This window comes from Epinephelus fuscoguttatus, linkage group LG17 (genome assembly GCF_011397635.1).
Source record: "Epinephelus fuscoguttatus linkage group LG17, E.fuscoguttatus.final_Chr_v1".
Lineage (NCBI taxonomy): Eukaryota > Metazoa > Chordata > Actinopteri > Perciformes > Serranidae > Epinephelus > Epinephelus fuscoguttatus.
Window position 1 is genome coordinate 9,849,571 of NC_064768.1, and position 25,049 is coordinate 9,874,619.

The 25,049-nt window shown below is 39.5% G+C and overlaps 1 protein-coding gene across 2 annotated transcripts in view; it reads right to left on the reverse strand.

Moving 5' to 3' along the window:
- Positions 1 to 411: 411 nt before the first annotated feature.
- Positions 412 to 25,049, reverse strand: part of iffo1a (intermediate filament family orphan 1a) — a 32,404-nt gene continuing 7,766 nt past the window's right edge. The window contains exons 2-9 of one of the 2 annotated variants that reach the window (XM_049603166.1): positions 13,794 to 13,854; positions 13,164 to 13,259; positions 10,463 to 10,603; positions 10,197 to 10,381; positions 9,966 to 10,083; positions 6,550 to 6,651; positions 6,114 to 6,244; positions 412 to 4,293 (exon numbers count right to left, since the gene is read on the reverse strand). In XM_049603166.1, the coding sequence (XP_049459123.1) occupies positions 4,146 to 4,293; positions 6,114 to 6,244; positions 6,550 to 6,651; positions 9,966 to 10,083; positions 10,197 to 10,381; positions 10,463 to 10,603; positions 13,164 to 13,259; positions 13,794 to 13,854 (982 nt within the window). In that variant the 3' untranslated portion in view covers positions 412 to 4,145. Of the gene's footprint in view, positions 4,294 to 6,113; positions 6,245 to 6,549; positions 6,652 to 9,965; positions 10,084 to 10,196; positions 10,385 to 10,462; positions 10,604 to 13,163; positions 13,260 to 13,793; positions 13,855 to 25,049 lie in introns of both variants that reach the window. The other variant, XM_049603165.1, reaches the window with a different exon arrangement.

A 25,049-nucleotide genomic window follows, 5' to 3' on the forward strand; every position in this document is an offset into this window, starting at 1 on the left:
GAACTGTTTCTGGTCAAACAAAAAGGAACCTACTCTTTTCCAAAAAGGTCTGTCTCTGTTGTCTATCTCTCCTTTTTCCATAATGTTGTCAGACACTTAAAATAACAATCTGAATCCTGTTAGTGGTAAAACAAGCACTTTCAGTGGATATACATTATAGCTTTTCCAAAAGTACTTTATCATACCTGATATATATTTAACATGTAAATTCTTAATCTGCAAAGTAACTGTACATGTTAAATGGCATGCAGTAAAATGTAAAACATTTTCTTTTAATGTTGTGGAATTTAAGTACTAATTTAGTACATAAATAACTGTAACAGTCCAGTAAATGTACCGAGTCACTTTCCATCACTGTAATCAACAAACTCACAACACACAAAAGACTCTTTTATGTCTTTTATTCTGGGCAATTTTTCATTTAGCTTCTGTGAATTGCTCAAACTTACAGCTCTACGAAATAAAGAAAACAAAAAGTTAAAGACCTCATCAAAACAATGACTCAATTTACACAAACCAAACTAAGTATCTGAACTATAACAGCCACAGAGAGCTCACAGACACTATTTTAAATATAAAGAATAGTGCTTAGCTCAAGTACATGCTGACCTGTTGAAGTCCATTTCGGCCGCACTCTCTCGTTTCTGTTACATGAGGTCTTTAAGTCATTTTCTTTCCTTTCACACTTGATTTATTTCAGTTTTCTGCTCTTTCCACACATAGTATTTACATTCTGATAATATAGATGTCAACAGTTCAGTTGAAGCAGCGTCTGTACACAGTTTGATAAGGTGAGTAATGTCCGTCTATTTTGCTTTAAGTATATTGTACACTTGCAGTTGCTGTGTTTTTTTTCTCCTTGATATAATAACACATAAAGGAATAATGTTGCATTTTAGTCCATTTCTTCTCAGAGCACTAGCTGAGAAAGTGCAAAATAATACTTTAATAGATGAAAACAAGCATTTTCATTTTGATTAGAAATGTGCTCTGAGAAGAAAACAACAGGACTAAAACTAAAAGTGTTCCTTTCATGGATCTGTTTTTTTGGGTGAACATGGCAGGTTATTGACTCAGCAGACATTCATATAATGAGAGATGTTTCAGTGTTTGTAGAGGTGAACTGTGACACACTCATGTCAACAACGACAGAAAAACTGGCACAAACAAAGTAAAAAGTAAAAAAAAAAAAAAAATCATAATTTTTTAAACATCTTTTGCAAAATGGCTTCTTTCCTCTACATACTATATACACACACACATCCTTCATCAGGAAACTCAGAGGTCACTTTAACTTTGAATCACTGCAGCAAGAGACAACCCTTCTTAAATGATAGTGATGCCAGCTGTCCCACTACGATGTCTCAATCTGTTAATAGTAAAAGCAAAACTAAAAGTAAGGAATAAATAAAAGGCTGAGTGGCATTCAGCTAACTTTACATGATAAGAACATGAAGCGTATATAGTAGATAGTTCAGCATTATACACAGCCTTATTATGTACATCAGATACAATATTCAGCCTTTACAAACTGTACATTCGTAAAATAGGTTTTTACTTTTGTAAAATAAAAACAAAAATAAAATTTCCCTTCAATTTCTGTTGTTGCCAAACATCTCATAATCACAGACAAGTTCTTTCAAACAAATGATCTCTGCAGCGGACATGTGTCAAAGGTGTTGTATGATGGGATTTCAGGAGTAATGACTTCATAACACAGGATGGCTCGACACCTTCCCTTTAAATTTGTTGAGGAAAAATTCCACCTCAGCTGAGAGTCTCTTCCAATTCTCAAAACTAAATTCATATTTTAAAAAACTTGTGAGTTGATCTGTGAAAAACTGAAACGATTAATTAAAAAAGTAATTTAATCGACTGACATAATGTTAATCAGCCTTCATTTTGATAATTTAAAAAAAAAAATTAAGTAAAAATGCCCCAAACTGAACAGGTTTTAGCTCCTCAAATATTAACTATTTGATTGCTCACGTCAAGTAAACTGAAGATCTTTGGCTTTTGACTGTTGTGTCACTTTTTACAGTTTTATTTTATAGAATTTTGTAGAAAGTAATTGCAGGATTAATCAATGAAAATAATGATTAGTTAGTTAACATCTGTCCTTTACACAGGTTGCATTTTAAGCCAAATCAAAATAACTTATTAAATTTGACTTCATTACACAGATTTAAAGTAGCATGGTTTTTCATCTGTCTAAAACTCTCAGTAAAAAAACAATGTCAGTGTTGTTTTGTTTGGAGTTTCCTAATATGTACTTCAAAAATATTCTTTGGGCCAGTGTAACAGTTTTCAAACCAGTTTGATATTAAGTCAAACACCGGACTGGTTCACTGAGCAAGCGAGGACTCGACTATCTCCTTGCATCGCATAACATCAGAGCTCTCTGTCCACTTTGAATCCATTAGTTATGCATCTCTGTTACATCGTGTAAACAAACCACATTTATATCAGCTGTGCACTCGAGATTAGACTGGAGACGAAACCACTTAAAAGATGGGTGAATACTTAATATTCATTTGCTCTTTTTAAACTGAAAGTGTGATATTTTCTACCAGAAATGACATACAATACAGCCAACAGCAAGTGCCTTCATAGTTCAGTATTCAAAATGATGGATCAGGCTTTCCTCGTCCATTGTGATGCTTTCAATGCAAGACACACAAGTAACTAGAGGGAGCGTCTAACCAAAGTGCAGCTCAATACGGTGCACTGCGTCACTCATGTCCATGATGTCACACCTCCTTCATGTGCTTCAAATCCAAACTGAGAGACTAACTCCTCCATGTCTTGTCTCTTTACCCAACGTGTTGCTGTGTTGGCTCTCAGCCTGTCAGACACTAGAGGCTCCGTTAGTCTGTTTATGAACGTAGAAATATCTTAATCATCTTGTAAAATTGCTTATCACTACTGCAGTACAAGCTGGATGTAGCCCTTTGAAGCTGTTGGCACAGGTTGCTGATGCGGGCTACTTTTAAATTTGCCACAATACCTTACAATGACAAATGCCGGTTTGCACAAAATTAAACCGGTATAAGCTTGTACACTGGACTGCACCAGCAAAACCAAAAAAATGACCCAACTCTAATTAAGAAAGAAAATAAGAGGATTGAATGCCCAAAGATGCATCTTCAGGACAGCTCTCATGACTAACATTGACTCTCATGCAGCTACAGTGTTTTTATCAGAGAAGGTGTCATATTAGAAATCAGTTTAAGGCAAGTTGGGCTTTGATAGGTGGAGATGAATGTGAACTTTTTGTTTAATATTTAGTTTACTTTCAGTAAAATCCCAGAAAATCATGGACATGTAACTACATTTTTAGGAATTAAACGTCTGCTTATAATTACAACATTTCAAAGCTGCAGCACATGACAGGTTTATACACAAGTAACCAAAAACACAGAATAAAAACAAGCATTTCATTATTATAAATAATTTGGTTAATTAGTAAACTGTTCAGACTCTTAACCACAGTCGTGTGCAAACTCTTTCATTGTGCGTCACTTTGTCTGTGCAGCTGCAGCTGAAAGGCATTATTACTAAAACTGTGCAAATGATTGGCTCCTGCACTAAACAGCCAGGTCAGTGCACAAAATAAAATATGTCCCTCTGTGAATGTCTGACAAAGTTCCATTTTGTTCTGTTTGACCTTCACTAAGGTGCAGATACATCTGATGACCACAGGAGGGCAGCAGTTAAACATCAAGTGAATGATTATTGCCTTTTTGATGAAGCTCAGATCTTTCTATAATTCACTCTACAAGCTTTGCAAGCAAATTCTACTTTTGTGTGTATGTTGGTGAAACTTTTCTGCTCTCAATAACAGATTTCAGTTCTCCTCCTTTGCCTTTAATCACCTGCTGTTGAGTTTGTGAACAGTAAAAGTAACCAAACATCATCAGACTGGCTGCTTCCAAAGAGGCTTAAAGACCAAGAACATACATTTTTACATCTGCTGGATTTAAAATCATTTTTACTATGGGTGAACAAAAACCACTGAGACATAATTTTAGATGTGTGGAAGTTCAATTTGTCCCCCACCCCCCATTAGATTTAGGCTATGGAACCACACTACAGGAAGAGGAGAGCGTTAGTGTGACATTCTCTGATTGTACCAGCAGTGTTTGTTAGGGCTTCCTCCAGGTCAGAGGAGGGATGGCGGCGTTGGCATCGCAGTGAGAGTCGCTGGTCTGAGAGTCGGCAGGGAGAGCTGGCTTCTTATTCTCCTCACCGTCCGAGTCGTCCACTGTCAGCGTGATGAGCGAGGGTGACTTCCTGTAGACGGAGAACAAAATAATGTAGCGTTAGCATTCGTCTCTCTCTGTCTGCTGCTCAAATGTTTCCTCCACACTGAACCTTCAAAGGGCAGAAAGCTGAACTGTTCTCTGTGGATTCAAACCTTATTTTGGCCTCCTGTTTATTTTATGTATCATTACATTCACGCCACATAGCATCTGTTTTCCTGAATGATGAATTCCGGGTGATCTCTGCAGGCAAAACATTCACATAATGAAGTTCATTCAGTAACTGTACAATGGACCCTTCGTACTTCCTAATAGTGATGGCCAAATGAAGCCTCGTGAAGCATTTTTTTTTTTTTTTTATAAGCCCACTAGATGGTGGGTTTTCTTTTTTTTTGTTTTTTTAACAAAAGGTTGAAAGCACCGTCAATTGCCATTCCTTGAGGCTCCCTGTTTAAACCAAGAATGCCATCTAGCGGGCTCTTAAAATAAAGAAAATGCTTCATGAGGCTTCATTTGGCCATCACTACTTCCTACCACCTACTTCCAGCACCCTTGTTCAGACCACACACATCTTCAAACTCGGCTGTCTATTTGATCTCAGCTACACACCTGTAAAGTTTCATGACTGCATCCTGCACAGTTGATAGTAGAGATGTGCAAAATTAGTCAACTAGTCAATGAAATGTTGCTACTAGTGATGGCCAAATGAAGCCTCATGAAGCATTTTCTTCATCTTATGAGCCCACTAGATGGCACTATTTCTTCAACAAAAAGTTGATGCGACTGCATTCGCAAATCTCAGTACCCAAATGCGGGACAAATCCCACAAAGACTAACTGTCATGTCACTGAACATTAACCACAATGAAGAAGAAATTAATACCCAACCCACACAGACTGGTGGGTCCGTCCTCTCTACCTACACGCTTTGGCCTTACTTTCATCAGAGCATTTTTACTCCAGTGAATATTCAGTATCATAACAACCAAATGCAATAAAAGCGTGTGATGAAAAAACACTGCGCCATTTACAGTGCCTCATTGCCCTTATGTGTTCTTCATTTAAAAACTAACAAGTATTTAATTTGTTTTAAAACTGTGCTATCTTTGCCATTTAAATGGCAAACAACATACTGTACCTAATAAAGCTCATTTATAAAGCACTGCAATCAGATTAAATTAAGTAATTTGCAAAAGGCTGTAGTACCGTACATCCTGCTGTTGAGCCACCTGCAAGGAAAATGTCTTTACAGCAACAGCCTGACAAGCTGGTGATGTCGTAGCTGGAGGTATTATGTGTCTGGGTTGTCTGTACATCTGGTCTGCAAATTTGGCACAAACGTCCACTTGAACTCAAGGATAATCTGATTAGAGTATGGAGGTCAAAGGTCCCTGTGACCTCAAAAATACATTTTTGGCCATAACTCAAAAATTCATGTGTCAATTATAACACAGTTTCACACAAATGTCTGACAGGTGTCGCCAAAGCCAAACACAGGGTTGCAAGGCCTTCTTGATTTAAGGGATGTAAGAAATAGAGGCCTATATCTCAGCATTTGATTAACTTATATGAAGAAAACTGAATTAAATTGTTATTTTTAAAGTTTAGATTATTATTCAAGATATAAACTTAAAAAAATCTCACACGATGAGGCAAAAACATTGAGCCTTATATATGACCTTACATTTAACCTTAATGACAGTAACTGCCCCAGTTCCAGCTTGGTGTACCTTATAACTTGCAACTGAGTGCTTATTGTCATATCATTCACTCTCTGACATTTTCCTCCTCTGTTTCTAGTGGTTGGTTTCGTTTTCTTGTTTGTGTGTGTGTGTGTGTGTGTGTGTGTTACCTGTCTCCACTCTGTGTGATGAGTCTCCTGCAAGTCTCCATCTGAACGTCCAGCCCTCTTTTCATTGAACACATCTCCATGTACTCGTGCAGGTGACGGTTCATGTCCTTCTTGGCTGTGGCCAGTTCCAGCTGACCAGGGCAGAAAACACACTCCACAAATTAAGATTACTCACACTATTATCCCTAATTACACCAATCAATAGTTTATATACCACAGAGTGGCCAAGTCATACGAGCCATTTTGGGCACCCCTGGTTCTGGGGTAGTAAAAATGTGCCAGAAAAATATGGTTCTTTAATAAAAAGTTAAAGGAACAAGCCTGTGTGCATAAAAAAAAATCAAGGTAGACGTGAAGTAAGACTCCCCAGGGGCATTTTGACAAGAAACATACAATCATCACATGAATTCACTTCAGCTCTGATTAGCGCACTCACCTCAATCTGGTCGATGGTCTCCTGGTATTCCTTCTCTCTGGATTTGAACAGAGTCTCTGTGTCTTTTATCACATCCTCAATGGACTCCTCCTGCTGCTGCAGCTGGATGCAGTAAGTGTATGTTGGGAAAAGAGAAAGAGAGAAAAATACTGTTCATTTGCACAGATACAGCCAATGTTGAGCTGCAGGTGTCATCAGTCATCAATACTTTCTAGGGACAGGGCTTCTGTTAAAGGGACCGTTTGGATCTTTTGATATGGGGCTGTATGAGGTTTTTATCAATAGTCACTGTATTACAGAAAGAAGAGGGGAGTTGGTTCGCCCCCAGTTTGAAGAAGCGGGCTGGAGTCTGACAGCGAAGCTAGGAAATGTACTGCTGCAGATGGGGCAGCAGAAAAATATATTTCAGCCACCTAAAAAAATCACTGTCACTTTCAGTGTATGCTATATTTTGAATATTTTCACTGCTTTGCCTTGCCGTCAGATTTTAGACAGGGGACTGAAGCTGTTACATTGCTCTTTTCAAAGCCAGGCTCCATTGAGAAAAACAGCGATTTAACATTGCTGAGCACAGGAGCTGCTGGTGTACCGCTGCTTCTATCAGGCACTTTGTTTCTGTTACTCTGTGACTTTGGCTTTTGAAAGGGTTAGTTTGGATTCAGCAGAGTCACACAATAACACAAACTACTAACTGATCAGGGCAGCGGTAGACCAACAGCTCTCGTGTTCAGCAAGCCAAATTTACTGATTTTGTCAATGGAGTCTAGTGACACTGACGAGAGCATAGATGGGGAACTGCAGCTGTTAACGGCTTCCTCATTAGAACGGGCTGTTGGACGGAAAAGTAAAGTTTTGAAAATACTCTCAACATGGTGTAAATTAAATGGATATAGACTTTTTAGATGGCTAATATAGGACTCCCACTGCTTGTCCAATCTGGGAGCATTCCGACAGACATCTACTGTAGGTAATCTACGACTAAGGAAAAGTACCTCATACAACCCCACCCCAAAAGATCTGAACTATCCCTTTAAATCTTAGTGAGCTGAGCCAACATCCCCAGAGTTCATGTTAGCTGACAACCTTTTAAACAAAACACTAAATATAATAAAAAATAGTATAAGTAGGAGTGGACAGAATAATGTAAACACTAAAATATAGGCTAATAAAATCCACCTCAAACCACACAGTCCTGAAGAGACTGAGGCCCAAGCAGTCAAAATAAGCAAGAAAACACAGTGTGAGTGCACCACAGGTGTGTGAAGGTCTTTTAATCTGCATTGGCCTCTTTCAGCTCTGCACTCAGCAGGTCTTCAGACTCTCTGGCTAATTCAATCAACAACAGCTTACAGGTCACCAGGATAGACTCCAACCATCAGTGTCATCAGACTGAACTCAAAAACAAATGTCCACCAGGTCAGAGAAGTAGGACAGAGAAACAGCTGCCCCCGACAGGAAACACCAGTGGCTTTACTGACGGTGGGAAAACAGATCTGTACAGAGGTGGATGAGTCACTGTGAGCTACATTAAGTGCTACTGATGGTGGCTGCCACCTGGGTGACTCCTGTTCTGTCAGTGCTTCTCTGTTGTAGAGTGTTCACATATTAAAGGCAGTTTGACCTCTCAGTATCTGTTGTTTTTAAAGATTCATATTTCAGTATATTGGGGTAACAGTTATCATGTTCCTGTTTGAAATCGTTATACTTTATAATGCAGTTTTATCAAATAAAGTATTAATTTATATATTTTTGAGGTATTTTCAGTCGTAACTTATTTTTAAAGCTTTTACACGTGACGGTCAGAAAGTGGGCTAGTCGGCGGTATCACAGTATTTATGGTATACCACTGTATTCATGCATACGGTATGATTTTTAATATAATCACAATTACAGATGCTCATCTTTCTAATATACGTGCCACTAGAGGTCAGTCTTTACTGATGAAACTGGCAGCGAAGTTGAGAAAGAAGGCAGTAGCCAGTGGTGGGGATAACGTTAGAGGACTCGTAAAAAGCTGGCCAGCAATGGCAGAGAGAGACAACAAGGACATATTTTCATATCTAACTCAGTGAATTGAGAGTTTATTTCAACCAAACTAGAGTTGATGATTGTTGGAACAGTAGAACTAAGTCAATTTTAGTGAGTTTTTGTGACCAGCCAATGGCACACCTGTGTAGTAATGAGCAGCATCTTGATATGCCACACCTGTCAGGTGGATGGAAGAAGTGCTCACTAACACAGATTTTAACAAATCTGCAACCAATATTGAGAGAAATGTCTTTTGTGTGCATAAAGAAAGTCTCAGATCTTTGACTGAAACTTGTAAATAATGGGGACAAACATTAAAGTGCTGCATTTAAATGGTTTTTCAGTGTTATTTAAAAGGAGTAGTGCGTAGGATTAGGTGGCATCTAGTGGTGAGGATTACAGAGAGCAACCAGCTGAAACTTCTCCTGAAAGAATTCATTCAGTGGTCAAGTTAAGGACTGTTTTTTTATACCAGGAGCTGGATTATCCACAGGGTCTCCTCCTCTCTAAAACAAACAGACCAGATATATAAAGCCAGTAAAAACACTGAGTAAAGCAGTTTCAGTGTTTTTCTGATGCTGTTCTGCATGTCGTAGATGGGCCACTAGCCTAGCACCTGTTAATGTGTGCTCTCCGTTTTTCTCTAATGACTTAAGATCTAGACCTTGAGGAGGACAAATGGACCCAGTGAATTAAATCAGTAAAACACTGAATGAAGCAGTTTCATGTTACCAATCAGTGTTTGTACAATGCTGTACTTCTTGTCACAGAGGGGCTTAACTACACTGGCCAACACTAAAACACAAACATCCCTAACTAGAGTCACTGTTTGGTTTGTCCCTTCTAAGCTACTGTAGAAACATGGCAGTGCAACATGATGATCTCAGTGGACGAGGACCCACTCCATGTATAGATATAAACAGCTCATTCTAAGGTAACGAAAACACAAGAACTCTTATTTTCAGGTGATTATACACTAAAGAAAACATACTTGGTATGTTATATTTCATTTCTGCCAATATATCCCCCTAAACCCTACACACTGGACCTTAAAATCTGTAACACTAAGTGAAATGTATTCATTTTATTCTTATTTAACCCATGTCTGTCCAGGTAAATCAATGACTTCTTTTTTAAGGGAAACCAGGCCAAGAGAGCGGCAATAGATAAAGTTAAAAACAACAATAACCACAACCAAAACAACATAGAGGATATGCAATAAGATGAAGAAGTATTAAAATAGCTAAACACAATGACAAGTACTAGCTGATTCATTCACCTATGTACTCATGAGAACTTAAAAATCAGGCAGAGAGACCAACTCTTTCAGTTTCAAATCTTTTTGAAGGCTACTCCAAGTAAGTGAATAATCATGTGTGTGTACGCACCTCTCCCTGTGTTTCCACTCCCAGTGGGTATCCAGGAAAATCTTCCCACAGCAGAAGAGTTTCCTCCGTCTCCTCCCAGGCCAGACTGTCGCAGTCATCCTCAAACTCACACTCCCTCCTTAACACAAACACAAACACACACACACACACACACACACACACACACACACACATTAGACAAGTCGACTACATGATTTAATATGTTTAAACATTTATGGCCAAAACACCAACAGCTGATTCAGCATCCTCTGCATCTGCTCATTGATCTGATTGGCCGACGTGCTGCAGGACTCCTCATCTTTAGCCCCGCCTCCCTCGCTTTCGGACATGCTCAGTTCGTCTCCATCCGCACCCTTTGCTGACTGCCCACTCTGTTTCCTGGCCCGGCCACTCATAGTGGAGGGGGGTGTGGCCACCTGCTGGGAGGAGACATGTTAAGTGTAGTGCAGTGAAAGTGGATGATTTGTTGAGGATATCTTTTATCACTAAAAACATACCTGAAACATGTTGATCATGTCCTCGCAGTTCCTCTGCTGGGCGACATCGCAGAGGCGGGCGGTGATGTCGATGCGGCGGCAGATGTCCATGTCAACCTTCATTGCCTTCTCCTGGATTTTACTGTCCAGATCTGACAGGTTCTGATGAAGACATCAAGGATTCTTATTTTCCAGTCATCAAAAAAATCTGTTTTGTTTAGTCATGTTTTCTCTCATGACTCAGCAAGATGTCCAGCATTTTGTACCTACAGGAAAAGTCATCACCCTGTCAATGACCTTTAATGGTGCACCCTGACCAAACACCTGTTTTCTACATCCCACTGATGTAGTATGCACTCTGCCAGTACACCCTAACTGTCTGTCATCAGAGCTTATAAAATAAGATTTGAACAGATGAAAAACAAAACAAAATGAAAAAAAAACCAAAAACAAACAAACACTAAATGCAGGGTTTGCACCATTGTATGTGAGCCAGGCTGCCCACCTGCCCTTAGTTGAACTCCCGCTTGGCCTAAGCATCAGGGACTTTTTTAAATGTATTTTTAATATGTTTAACTACAGTTACAGTGGGGTGGCATCCTTAGAAACACAACAGTGATATCTTTTGGGTGAAATATGAACGCACAAAAGGAAAACACCAGGACTGAGATCAATGAGCCTCATTCACCAATTTCAAAGTTTTTGTCCTTTACAAAAGTCCAAAGAAATGTCTACGTCAGATTCACAACATCTTGTTATATGGCAGAATTGTTATCACCTGTATTCTTATAGGCTAATGATAAATCCAATTGTCCTCACTGACAGCACATGCCAGTTAATCCTAATTAGCATAGGTAAACTCCCCGCAAATCCCCATAAAAGTGCATTAGACTGCAGGGCCGTGTGCACACTCAGAAATTAAAGAAGAACAAAAGTTGAGAGAATCAAGTCAACTGATTCAAGCCTGAGGAGGTTGGAGTACCAAGAGTGGATATAAAATGACACTAAAAGATCCATGGGATGCTAAAAGTACATGTCATTCAACCACCCGACCTGTAAACTTTAGGAATTATAGTAGCACAACGGTCAGGACTGAGGACAGAGTCAAGAGATGTAAACTATGTTCTTACCTAAGAACAAATCCCAAATAAGAAAACACTGGTGAATGTCAGAATCTTCTTGAAAACTGTAAAAGAAGGTTTTAAGAACAAATTTCTTCTTAAAGGGGAACTAATGTTTTTTTCCACCTGGGCCCTATTTTCCATTCTACTTGTGTCTAAATGAGTGATAGGATGTTCAATATTTGACATTTCTCCAGTACCAAGCTAGGGCGGACCTGCCTGCAGCCCATGAGCGTGTGTTATATTAAATAATAGGACACTCAGACAGCATCAAACAATGTCAAAATACGTCCACTAAGAGTGCATTTTTTCACACAGATAGGCTCGGATTGTTAGTATAATTATCCGACAACATAACGGAAAGGAGAAATGAAAGTCTGTCTTTACCTTTAGCTGGATTCAGATATGTTCCTCTGCCTGTTGCAATTCTAGTATATGTGCTACCTAAGTAGCACTGCTCTCTCTCCTCGTCCGCTCTTCAGTTTCAATGAGCTCTGCATCCTTGTATGTCTGTGTACTCGGTGTTCAAATAAATACAGGCAGTCGTCAAATTCAAATGGCTCATCCAGATCCAGTTGGTCAAAATCGGGTCAGCCCTAGCTTCGTACTGGAGAAATGTCAAATATTGAACATCCTATCACTCATTTAGACAAAAGTAGATCGGAAAATAGGGCCCAGGTTGAAAAAACATTAGTTCCCCTTTAAGCACGGTTGGTAACTGAGGCCCAATGTTCTTTACCCTCAAGAGAGTGTTTAGTTTAACTAATGTTACTGTTTTTTGCCTTTTAAAGTTGCTATTTTCACATTGACTAACATTAGCTAGCTAGCCTCACTAGTAAACTACAGACAAAGAGGGAGGGCAGCAGAAATGGTCATTAATCTGGTCATGTTAAATCAGTATTTATTTCATTTCATCATCTTATATCACAACATTACAGAGTGAATGATTTTTTCTGTGTGATAACACAGAAATATCCATCAATGCATGCATGTGTATGTGAACCAACATATATACTATTTAGATTTGTGGTGTGTTCAGTTAAGAATATGCTCGACTCAAAAGGAAAGTCTTCAGTATTACAAATTGTCAGAGTGCTTGGGGCCTGTCACAATGTATCTTCACAAGCACATTTTAGTCAGTCTGTGGTTACTGCCTGTATAAATGGCAACTGCAATCTGCATTTCAGGAGGAAGGTCAGAGTGTTACAATGGAGCACTACATTACATTTGTATTATTTATTTATTTGAATTGTGGCCAATTACCTACAGTTACATGTTAAGTTTTTTTTCAAATAAATGAAAAAAGATTATCTTCTGCTTTTAGGTATTGTTTTCTCAGCTGTACTGAAAATATCAAGCATATCAAAACACTAATTATGTTTACTGTTACACCCCTAAAAAAGACACTGGGCCACTGTCCGGTGCCAGCCCTGTCTAATAAAGATACTTGCCACCTGACCTAACAACCTTTCTGAGGGAAATGACTGTGAATCAAAAGACATACTTTCAAAAATATTGTGGAATCCTGAATCTTTTGGTCAGTTTCAGAAATCTTTCCTATTTAAAAATCAAAGCTAACCCACAGCACAGAGTCGACTTACATTGCTAACGAGTCCTTTAAAGAGGACGAGTTCGGCCTTCAGCTGCTTCACTCTCAGAGCCAGCTCGTCCTGACACACCTCGCTCTCCTGCAGGTCCTGGAAAACACACACACACACACAGGTTATGTCTTAAGTATATAGATTAGATGAGTAGGAAAGTGGTTCTTGTAACTGTGCAATCTGTTTTACCGTCAGAGGGTTTATATATTTCAACCTCCGGATAATGTGATTTTCCATCTAACCTAAATTAACTGAAGATGCAGTTATAGATCAGACCCCTGATTGCCTTCAATCAAATCATAAAAAAGAATATCTGTAGGACAGTTTTCTACAGATGTTAATGACTTTTTTCTTGTTACATCAAACTTTCTTGATGTATTTCAAAATAAAGACGACATTTCCCATAAAGCCTGTTGCTTCCTGTCACAAAGCGTTCTTATCCCTTGGATCATTCATTATGCTTTAAGGAAAAAGAGCTGAGATTGGTTCAGAAACGCTAGAGAAGATGAAGAGGATTTTGTAGACAGGAAAATGTGGCAACAATCAAAAGCTGATCGTAAGAAAAAGTGAGAAGATCGTAATGGAGTTCTGAAGTGAAGCAGTTTGATGATATTTTTAATGTCACTTTACCTCCTCGAGTTCAGCCACCTTCTCCTGCAGGTCCATTCTGGCTGTGTACTCTTCCTCCCATCTACAAAACACACACAGACAGGAGGAATGTAATTATACAGAGAATTACCCAGACAAATCAGTTCACAAAACATACAGATTGCTCCAAACGCTGAAACAACCTGCGCCCAGTAGCACAGGTGTTTTCAGCACACTTGTCAGTGAATATGAAGTCAAACTTCACTCTCCTTGTTCATTTATTTTCTGTGTGTCATCTTTTATATTGTTATCTTTCAGCTGACTTCACACCAATAAGCGAAGCAACAATAATCTGGTTGTCATGCTGGCCCCACGTAATCGTGGCCTGATCTTCAGCCTGTGTTAACTCCTGATCTTCCTCTCTGCAGCTTTAAGGCAAAACCCACCACGAGTACCTGACTGACCCACACTGTGCAGCAGCATCAAGGCACCTCCTACATTACTCAGCAGGTGTTACATAAGCAGAGACCATGCAGTGTGCATGTTGAGCATGAACAGCACGAAGAGCATGCTGTAACAATGAAGGGGTAAATAAAGCGTAGGACTATGTGCGTTCTGAAATGCTACTCTTTTTCTGAATGATTGTCCCTCTGATATAATGTGATCATTCTCAGGGAAAAACATAAATATGAGCTCATAGAAATATTAAAAAATAACACACGCAGAGTGACAGTGACAAAAGATACCACTTCTGTTTTTAGCCACATTAGCAGTGTAACACATAAAAAGGCAACAGGTGGATTGATGGGTCTCTCCAGCGTTTCTATCCAGACTAAAATATCTCCGTAACAACTGATGGGAATGTATCTGGGACTGGAATGACATTTGGTTTAAACACTCTTGGTCCAGAGACTGAATCCTAATTATTCTGGTGTAGGGATGCACTAATTACTAGTGGACATCACAAGTTTCATCACAGCACCAAGTTAGTCTTTGGCCAATGACACAACATTTGCTGATGTCACAAAGTCTGCCATAATACTATTTGGATTTGGAAATACCTTCATCATCTTTTTCTTGGCAGCTTGCCATTATCTGCCTGGTGCTAGGCCACTAGCACTGTTTGAGTGTTAGTAAGTTAGTGGTAACTTATTTTGGTCCTTGTTAACAATATTCCAAGAACAATGCACGCAATAAAGAATAAATAACATCAAGGCATTAAACTGAAAGGAAAAACAAATAATACAGAGTGAACAGGAGTAGGCTGAAGCTGATTATACCTACCCTTTTTACTTAACATATTCTCATGAGTAACTAATTTACTACTAGCTTAATGTATGTTTAGGGAGATGTGCTTGGATGGAAAAGGCGTTCTTTGGGAATGTCAAAATAAAGGCCTTTAATATTAGATCGTTAATCACTGAATATATGAATACGATACAGTATCGCTGACAACCTAAGCAGCAATCAAAATTTTTCGCTCGATACCAATTCCAATAGCTCAACTCAAGCTCTCTGATTATGCAGAATAGTAATCCAATATCAGTACTCTCTCCATATTTAAAATTATACCTCACAGCATGAAACTTGTAAGAATCATTTTTACATAAGACAACATGAGGACAGAGATTGCCGTGGCACTGAAAACAGAGCAGCTGTGACTGAATGAACGTAACTGAGAGTGAAAAACACTTAATTTTATATTGAAAAATAATGTATTTAATGTGGTCAGTATTTGCACGACATTAATCCGACATATCGACTTCACATATCCATACTTTGGTGGTGCCCTGACTTTCCCTCTATGCAATAGCCTACATATGTAACCTACACCATTGTGAGAATTTATACTTGTGTGGTGGTGTGTCAGTGCTCCTCTGCAATTACACCTCCAAAATGCTAGTATGCTTACTGTGCTGTGTTTCTGTGAAGTGCAGTAAAGTTTCACTGATTACACTAACACACACCAAACACACATAAAAGATGGCTCAACAGCAACAACATTTAACAAACCGACAAAATTCGGCCTCATTATAACTTACAAGGTTTACAGACACATCTTCCCCACATACACAACATGGTAATGATATTAGCATAAGCCTATGACATTTTACATAGCATTAATTAGCCTAATAGCTAGCAGACATTCCCTCTACTCATATGAAGCCAGGGACGACAGCAACATTTACCAAAGGTAAGGTTACAAAATTTGCCTCCTTTATAACTTCTTGCCTGTTCGTGCACTATCGGTTCTGCGAACATTCAGTACACCCGCCAGACACTTTTGGATATCAGTGACCATCACCAGATATGGAAGATCAATTATCCACTCCGCCAGTTACAAACTGCTGCTGAGAAAAAACAAACAAAAAAACCCCTCCAAATTTAGAGAGGGGACACAGAATGAGCCAAGGGGAGATACAAGCATTAAAAAATAAATAAATAAATAAAATAAAAAAGAAATAAAAAAAAGTTTGCATCTACACAGAGCTTGGACCGTATAGTACAGTGCTGATTCACCACAGAAGTATAAACGTTGCTTTACAATGACTTTGACTTAGCATGATAGCATGCTAACATTAAAATTCAGTACAGCTCAGACTGACAAAGTTCAGCATAAACCGAAACAAGCTAAGCAAAGTCAGACAGTGTTGAGCTGAGCCTGACAAGCTGAGTCTGAAATGTCCTAAAATGGCTGCTGTACAAAGAAATCCCCTTTGATTAATGCACACCCTTTACACTGGTGCCACCCTCGCACCAAACATTTCATCTTATGCTCCACTATTTTTCATCTATTGAATTGTTTTGTTTCCTGCTGCCTCTTCTACTTGTACCAAAATGCTTCACACCTGTTTGTGCCTCTGGCTTTTGACTGAATTGGTGCATTTTCTTAAATACCATCAATGAATCATCTAAGCTGGTTTGGCTTCCTTCCATTTTTTGTCCTTTTTGTCCTTCACGCTATCACTGCTAAGCTGGAGCTGCTGGAGAACTGAAATTATGACACCATATCTCTGGATGATGACCTCTATGTCAACAGGGACAAGTCCCAACAATTTCAGTGTTGAAAACACAAGTCAAATAGGTTACATGCATTGAGTGAAACGTCTATGTAACATATGAGGGGGGTAAAATCCAATTGGTTTAATTTCAGAGCCACACAAAAAGATACTCTGACACAGATGTGATGGAGCCTAAAGAGAGACAGCAGAGAAGAGGGTGTCACAGTGAGAGAGCTGATGTCGTCGTCATTCTCATCTGTTTGTCAGTCTCAACACGTGGCTCTGCAGTGAGGCTGCTGGGTGTTATTAAGCTCGACTGGGCACAGAAGCTGGGCTGTCTGTATAACTGATGATGGCACAACTGCTGGATGAGGCAAAAGCTTGTTAAAAATGTAGCAAAGCGTTTATCTGAATAATAAACATAAATTACGCTTACCCTTGTGTTTTTTTATCTGACATTTGTCCTGTCATAGGAGACCGGCTGCTGCACTGCACTCATGAACTGTGATGTCAGCAAACGAGGACGTCACAGGAACACTGACGTACACTGCCCTCTGTAACACTACGTCCTGTTCTGCCTCATACCAATAGCCAGGTATGACTTTCTCTGAAAGAAGTGGTTCAACATAGACTCTTTTCACCTTCTTGCAAACAGTCACCACTCTCAGACATTATGGTAGTGCTGATTTTGTCATCAAAGTCTCGTCAAAAATGATTAACATAAAATACTACAGCACTTTCCCCAAAATGTCAACTATTCCTTTAAAGGGGCTTGATGCAAAATTTAAAGTGTATCAGTTGTCTGCACACAGTTTTCAGCATGGAGTTGGCTGAGCCAGTGGCTAGCAGCTAACAGTGCTAATTCCATAAACAGTGCTAAACAACAGCAACAGTGCTGGCAGTTCTACCCAGGGGGGAACTGGACGGTGGCCGCTGTGCTTCCATGACAATGCCATCCTGATATCAATGTTAACCACTGTATGAGCGCAGTGCTAAGTGACAGCAATGAGCTAGCCAGTGGGATGCACACATGTGCATACTTAGTGCACAGACATGCCAGCTTGGCTTGACTTGGTTTGGTTTGGCACGTCAGCCCAGGACGACAGGGATATACATCTCCATTTTAACAGGCTGCCTGCTTGAAGGTACGTTTTTAACTGATGACAGCTTGTCTTGAGTGATGACACTTTTAAGCAGCAGGCTAATCCACAGCTTAAGTCCCTTGTTATTTTGCTGCCAGTATTTTTCCATGACACAGCACAGCAGGTAAACGAAGTTTACCTGTTGGAGGTGAGCTGTTTGCAGAGGTCAGTAAGAGCCTGTTGTCTGCAGCTCCTCACCTAACATCTCACTGTGACTGTTTCTTCAATAAAAACAAGTGTACTGATACCACAGGCTAACAAAGTTCCACTAATTTAGTGATAAATACATTTAATTTCCTATAAGTTCTTCACAATACAAATCCACCATTATTTTGTTATGTAAAAGCTTTTATTGTGAAGCAGCAAAATAAGGAAATCTTGATTTTTCATCAGCAGTAACTTAACACGACTCCTACACGACTGAATATGAACATGAAACAGTAAAACAAAGCTGATATCTTCAGTACAAACTAAACTCCAAACTCCAAAAGATTCAGTTAGGAGCGCCCCGTTGACGGCGCCACTGGCTATGCACATGTGAGTAGTTGACAGTGACAACGTATGTGTTGGCTTCGTAGAGTGTACCGAGTGCAGCACGATGCTGGTATATGACAGAAAAAAGACGGGGACCTCGACACTTAAGAGGCACATGACCAAGGCTTGCCATGGAAAGAAAGACGAGAGTCAGCCTTCAATGTCCACGTTCATATCCTTAAAAAAATGTCGGGTTTAAACCGGGCTAGGGCTCATAATTACAGTTAAAGGGACGGGCCGGGACGGGCTTAGATGCAACATGCACGGGCTCGGGTGGGGTAAGGCTGGATTTTTTGGGCCTGATCTTAGCTCTACCCAGCACAGCTTGGCATGTTTAAACTGACGAAGGAAACACAAATCAACACAGCATGGTTTGACTCGGGTGTGACTAAGCATGCCAATGGAAAATGGCCATAACATGCAGCCGAATCAGCTCACCAAAACAAACCAAAGCGCGACTTCATTCCCAGGTGTATAATAAGAAGGACAGCGTGAAAGCTAAAACGAGAAGCCAAAACATCTCTATTGCCCCCTCGTGGCTGGCTGCAGAATAGGTGGTAAATCCCGCCCCCTCCATGTCAGCTGATGGGACATGGGCCAAGTTAAAACCTCAAAGTACACTTCAGAAAATTAGTTTCTACCATTTAAGGAAGTTCTTATCGTGCTGATGTATGTTCAAGTTTAAATTCATTTGTTATTTGATGCTATAAAACGGAGGTTTGGCGACATGACTGACAGCTGTGTGAGCCTATCACTGTGCTCATGATCAGTGGTGCTGCTCGTGGTCGGGTGTATGGGCGGGAACAAGGGTAGCAATGGTATGAGATTTTTAACAGTCTCAGAAAATTTAGTGGTTACATGGAATTATTATTTTATCACAATGCTGCCTCAAGGAAGGAAAAGGAAGGGTTCTTTATGGTTGAACAAATGTTTTATTACCCCTACTGAAACTTGAAACTGTTTTTTTTTAAATGGAAGAATGTGTGTTTTATTTTTTAAACATCATACATAAGCAAATGTTCAGGGTATGTAGTGATGGCCAAATGAAGCCCCATGAAGCATTTTCTTCATCTTATGAGCCCACTAGATGGCACTATTTCTTCAACAAAAAGTTGAAAGCACACTGAATTGCCATTCTTTAAGTCTCTCTCTTTAAACCAAGAGCGCCATCTAGTGGGCTTATAAAATAAAGAAAATGCTTCATGAGGCTTCATTTGGCCATCACTAAGGGTATGATAACCTTCAGTTTTCATATCATGGTATACCCTAATATCGCTGCATTTCTAGCGGGACCTCAATATCACAGAGATCGCCACTGTGCAGATTTTGGCTCCAAATGGCGTCACCAGCACAAGATGGCAGCAGCCGTATCCTGCATATTTTTGCCTTTTTATGTACAATGGGAGGAAGCAGAGATCCATAGTCCATCTTTATTATTCAGTCATTGCTTATTCTCTGCCCAGGGTGCGATAACTCCTCTGTATCTTTATAAAGTAAATGGTGGTTTGCTGCTACATTAACACTCTGAACGTTCCATACAGAACCTTTTAAAGACCTTGCAGCCAACTGTTGAATCTAAATGTCACAAAAAAGAGAAGCTGTTAAAGAATAATCCCTGCTTGCATATTTACACTATTACACATTAGCCATTATAACCAGTGGCTGCCTGAAAGGGAGGAAACCTAAAAACATCTGATATGTTTTTGAAAATAACCAGCAGTGATGTAAAGTCAAGTAAAGACATGAACCACAGTTACTGGGCCAAAAGCAGCAACATGTTCCCTTTAATACCACAGGATGTTGGTGGTAGCAGCTCTCAGCCTGGGTGCCCTCTTTGTATCTACAAGGAGATGCTGTTGCTTTCTACTTTTATCTCTCACTACACACACACACACACACACACACACACACACACACACACACACACACACACACACACACACACACACACACACAGAGTATGACTCACTACAACCTCACAGTGCATCTATTATGAGGTGATGTTGGCAAGGTGAGATAGATGACATTTGTGAGTGAGCATTTAAGCCTTTAGAGACAACTCAAGTGTGTGTATAAACACAAGAGGGCCAAAAGTATGTGGACACAGATTTAGTTGGTTTTCCTGATTGGATTACATTCTTAATTCCAGTGACGAGAACTCATACTTACTGATTTTGGACGACAGTGTGTATCCAACTTTGTGGTGACATGTTGAGACTTTATCACCCAACATCAGTGCTGCACCTCACTCATGCTCTTGTGGCTGAATGGGAGCAAATCCCTGCATCTGATAGGAAACCTTCCCAGAGGAGTGACTGTTGTTATTGCAGCAGATTTATGTATATGGTTTTGGAATCGCATATTCAGCAATCACATATGGGTGTGATGTGCACATAGTTTTGGCCATGTAGTGCTTATGCTTTCGCATGTTTTTTGATTTAAAAACAACGTGATAATGAAGCCACATTGAAGTAAAAAGAACTGAGAGAGCAAGAGGGTTTATTGGAGTCGTGGGGTTTGGGGATGAAGATGATAGTGATGATGTTAATGATGTCAGCGCCTGGCTGACGCTGCAGGGGCTCACATGGGAAGGGGAGGAACCGGCAGAAGGGCAGAGCTGGATGGCAACAACAAAACAGAGAGAGGGAGAGAACATAAAAATGGAAAGGGAAACGTGAGGAGAGATCGAGACAGAGAGAGAGATAAAAGCATAGAGACACTGAGAGGGAGGCAGAGGGTAAAAAATAAAATGGAGAGGAGACAGAAGGGAGAGATGGCAGACAGGGTGACATCACTGTAAGCAGTCACAGGCCAGTGCTGCATTGCAGGTACCAGGAGAAAACTCAGCTGGGAGGAGGAGGAGGGGAAGAAAGAGGAAGAAGATGAGGAAGAGAAAGATGGAAAGAGATAAAATGAGGAGAACCAAGAAAGAAAAGAAGGGAAGATGGGAAACATCAGTGTGAAAATAAAAACAACAGCTCATGTTAACCTTTCCCCTGACACTTCATCCCACCAGACAAACAGGCAGCCAAACATTCACAGTACCAGCAAAATCAAAGCTCTGCTCCTTTGACATTAATGGAAGACAGTTTGCATTTATGATGTGGGAGCAGCTGCTGGTCCTGGGAAGTTATAGGCCTACATATACAGAAACACAACTCTAGTTAAAATCAGGGACAATGAGGTTGCTTTTTTTCTTCTTGTGAATTAAGGGGTTTTAGCAACCTGGGGTGGGGGTGCAAATAAACATTTTAAAGCAACTTTTGTTAATAGAATAATAAAATCAATTGGTTTTTCAGTCAATTAAATGTTGCTGATATTTTTTTTTCCTGGTGAGGTCAGCTGAGGTCTCTGTCAGCGGCATTTGGACAGGACGTTCATCAAAACTGAAAACTACGAACTCGCGCGAGTTTTCCGCAGAACCGGAAACAAAACAAGTCTCACATTCTTCTTCTTCTTCTACGTTTTCTGGCGGTTGGCAACCATCTTGTAAATGCCTTACCACCTTCCCGACCCGGAGTGTGGATATCACCATGGAGAGAGGTGTGCTACGTCAGACTTAATTCAAACATACAGTAACTGTTTCCATCCCCCGTTTTGTGAATCAACATTTTTTCGAATCAACCAAAACCCGGCTAAAGCGAGCATATTTTAGTTTGTGCGAATCAGGGGATTTTAATTCAAATTTTGCCGTTTCCATCATAATTTTCCAATGTGATGCTTCTAGATGCGCATCTAAACAGGCTGATGGAAACATGGCTTGTGTTTAAATCAAACAACTGGACTTATTTTGGATTTTTTAACATGGAAGGAAAGAAGGACTTGGGCATGATACATGCGATTTACAAGCAGTGTCATATAAGAATAAAATACTCTGGGAACACTGCGAACATGAGGGCTCACCTCACACTCCACCATCCAGAGATAGCGTTAGCTGCTAACAGCCAAGCTAACGCTAAACCTGCTCTGCCGAAAAATCAAACAACACTGGACACACTTAGCTTGACAAAACTACCATTCAACCCTGAGAGCGCGAAGAAAATAACACAGTCCATCACCTACTTCATGTGCAAAGATCTGCGTCCGTACAGCGTTGTTGAAAACAAAGGCTTTTGTTACATGCTAAAAACACTGGAAGGTACGTGACTCTGTCCCAATGTTTTTTCACCGACAGTCGTACCCAAGGTCTACAGAGCGGTGATGCATAAAATTGAGGAACCTGAGTACAGCAGGAAGGGTGGCATTAACTTGTGACGCCTGGACTTCAAGGTCAGTGGATTCATATGTGACTATAACGGCACATTATCTTACAGAGGACTGGTGACTGCTGTCTCACGTTCTCCAAACTAGAGCAGTACACGAAAGTCACACCGGAGCAAACACTGCAGACCTCCTGCAAAATCAACCTGATCTCACAGAAATACGTGAAATGCCCACGACCTCTTAACACCGCATTCCGTGGTGGCAGCACGTAATGGGTTGAAATTACGTGCTGCCACCACGAAAACAATGCCAATGTAAAGTCAATTAGGATCCTCTCCCGTGGTGGACACACGGATTCCCTGATTCAATCACGTCACGTCAACCTCGTTTTCCTCAATGATATCTTTAACATTCCTGTATAAACACAAAAACGCGGAAGTGTTCTTGATATTAAAACGGCAAATATATTCCTCTATTATAATTTCCCACCAATAATAATATTGATAATAACGTGATAATTCGGCTGTTCTAGATATTTGTTATAGCCTATTCAAATATTCAATCCCAAAAACACCGTTTCTAGAGAACTTGCTAAAATATCTGAAATGAACCATCATGCCTACTTTTTCTTAACATATTTCATCTAGGTGCAGTGTCATTACTAGTTCAGCTTTACTAGACATTTGATATATTCAGTAGATGTATCTTTTTACGACCCTGTTTTACAACAAGCCGCAAAAAACCAACTGTCCCAAAAACGCCGTTTTTAGAGTACTATCTAAAATAACTACGATTAGCCAACATCCTTGCTTTTTTTCTTAACATAGTTCATCTAGATGCAGTGTAATAACTACTTCGGCTTTACTAGATATTAGATTTATTCAGTAGATCTATCTTTTTACAACCCTATTTTACAAGCGTGACGAACCTACTGTCCCAAAGCGCGTTTCTAGTGTATTAGCTAAAATATCGAAAATTAGCCGACATCTTTACTTTTTCTTACCATAGTTCATCTAGGTGCAGTGTAATAACTAGTTCGGCTTTACTTGATATTAGATATATTCAGTAGATATATCTTTTTACAACCCTATTTAGAGCCCTACTTTGCAAATCAGAAGAACTACAACTATGTTGCTGCTATGTATCAAACTGCATGGCGCGGTCCCAGGGAATTGTAGTTTTTTAAAAATCTAGGTGTTTTTCCCAGATTTGGAAGTTGTAAATACTGAATTGAGAGTACACTGTGGACTTTAAGGGGATGGTAAACACATTTGTGAAATCAGATTTTAAATATCTAATTTCTAAATGGGTGGAAATTAATTTTATCCATATTTTATCCATATCTGACAGCACGCACAGTTGTTGACTACACTCACATGATAGCTGAGGTCAAGAGCTCTCTATAACAGTTGGTCCCATGTCTGTACCCCCTTTAGTTGCTGAGTTATAAGCCCTCAAACATGCACTGAGGTCAAGGTTCAAAGGTCAATGGCTGAAAGCAGGAGCCATGCAGAATCTTCATACTGACATATGTTACTCTCCAGGTTGAGACCTTTCCAATGATGTATTTGGTTTAGCTCTACGACAAAGGTTTGATTTTTTCATTTTTTGGACACAAGCCATGCCAGGTGTAGTTTCAGAGAGCACTTTGAAGGCCCAGTGTATAAAATGAGTTTTGTTTGTTTCTTTGCTTGTTTTTTCCTTTTTTACTGTAGATAGTTACTAACATGAGTCATCCTCAGACAATACAATACTAAAAAGTAAAACCAATAATAACAATAATGAAATAAGCAAAAATAATATTAAAAACATATTGAAATTTTAAAATCTATTTACAGAGTGGAATGGTAGCCTAATAGATAACTTAGATAATATTTATTATTGTTTAGACACTTTATTATTGCTTAGATACTATTTAGCCTATTATTGTATTTACTTTTAGCATGTTCTACTTTTGAGTAATTTCCGAGAAGTTATGATAAAAATAAAAATTAAAAAAATTACAGACTATGGAGACATCTTCAATGTCTCACGTCAATTAATTAACACTATTTGTCGGCTTTTTATAATACCTTTTTTTTTTTTTTTTTGCTGCTGTCTCCAGTTGAGAGTGGTGATTTGCTAAATACATTCTACAATAATAATTAGATTAACATTTGGTCTATAATATTAAAGATTTTATAGATATTATAATATTATTATTATACACACGTTGAACACGCGATTGAATGAATGAATGAATGAATGAATGAATGAACACTGGAAGTGGTTCAGCCACAGTCCTGCCGGCTGGCGCGGTCACACTGAGATTACATTTGTTTTTTATTACTAACAAAATGTTTTATATTGACCGTATGAATGGTTTCGTTTTCAAATAAATATTTGGAAATGAAAATATGCTTTGGGGTACTTTTACA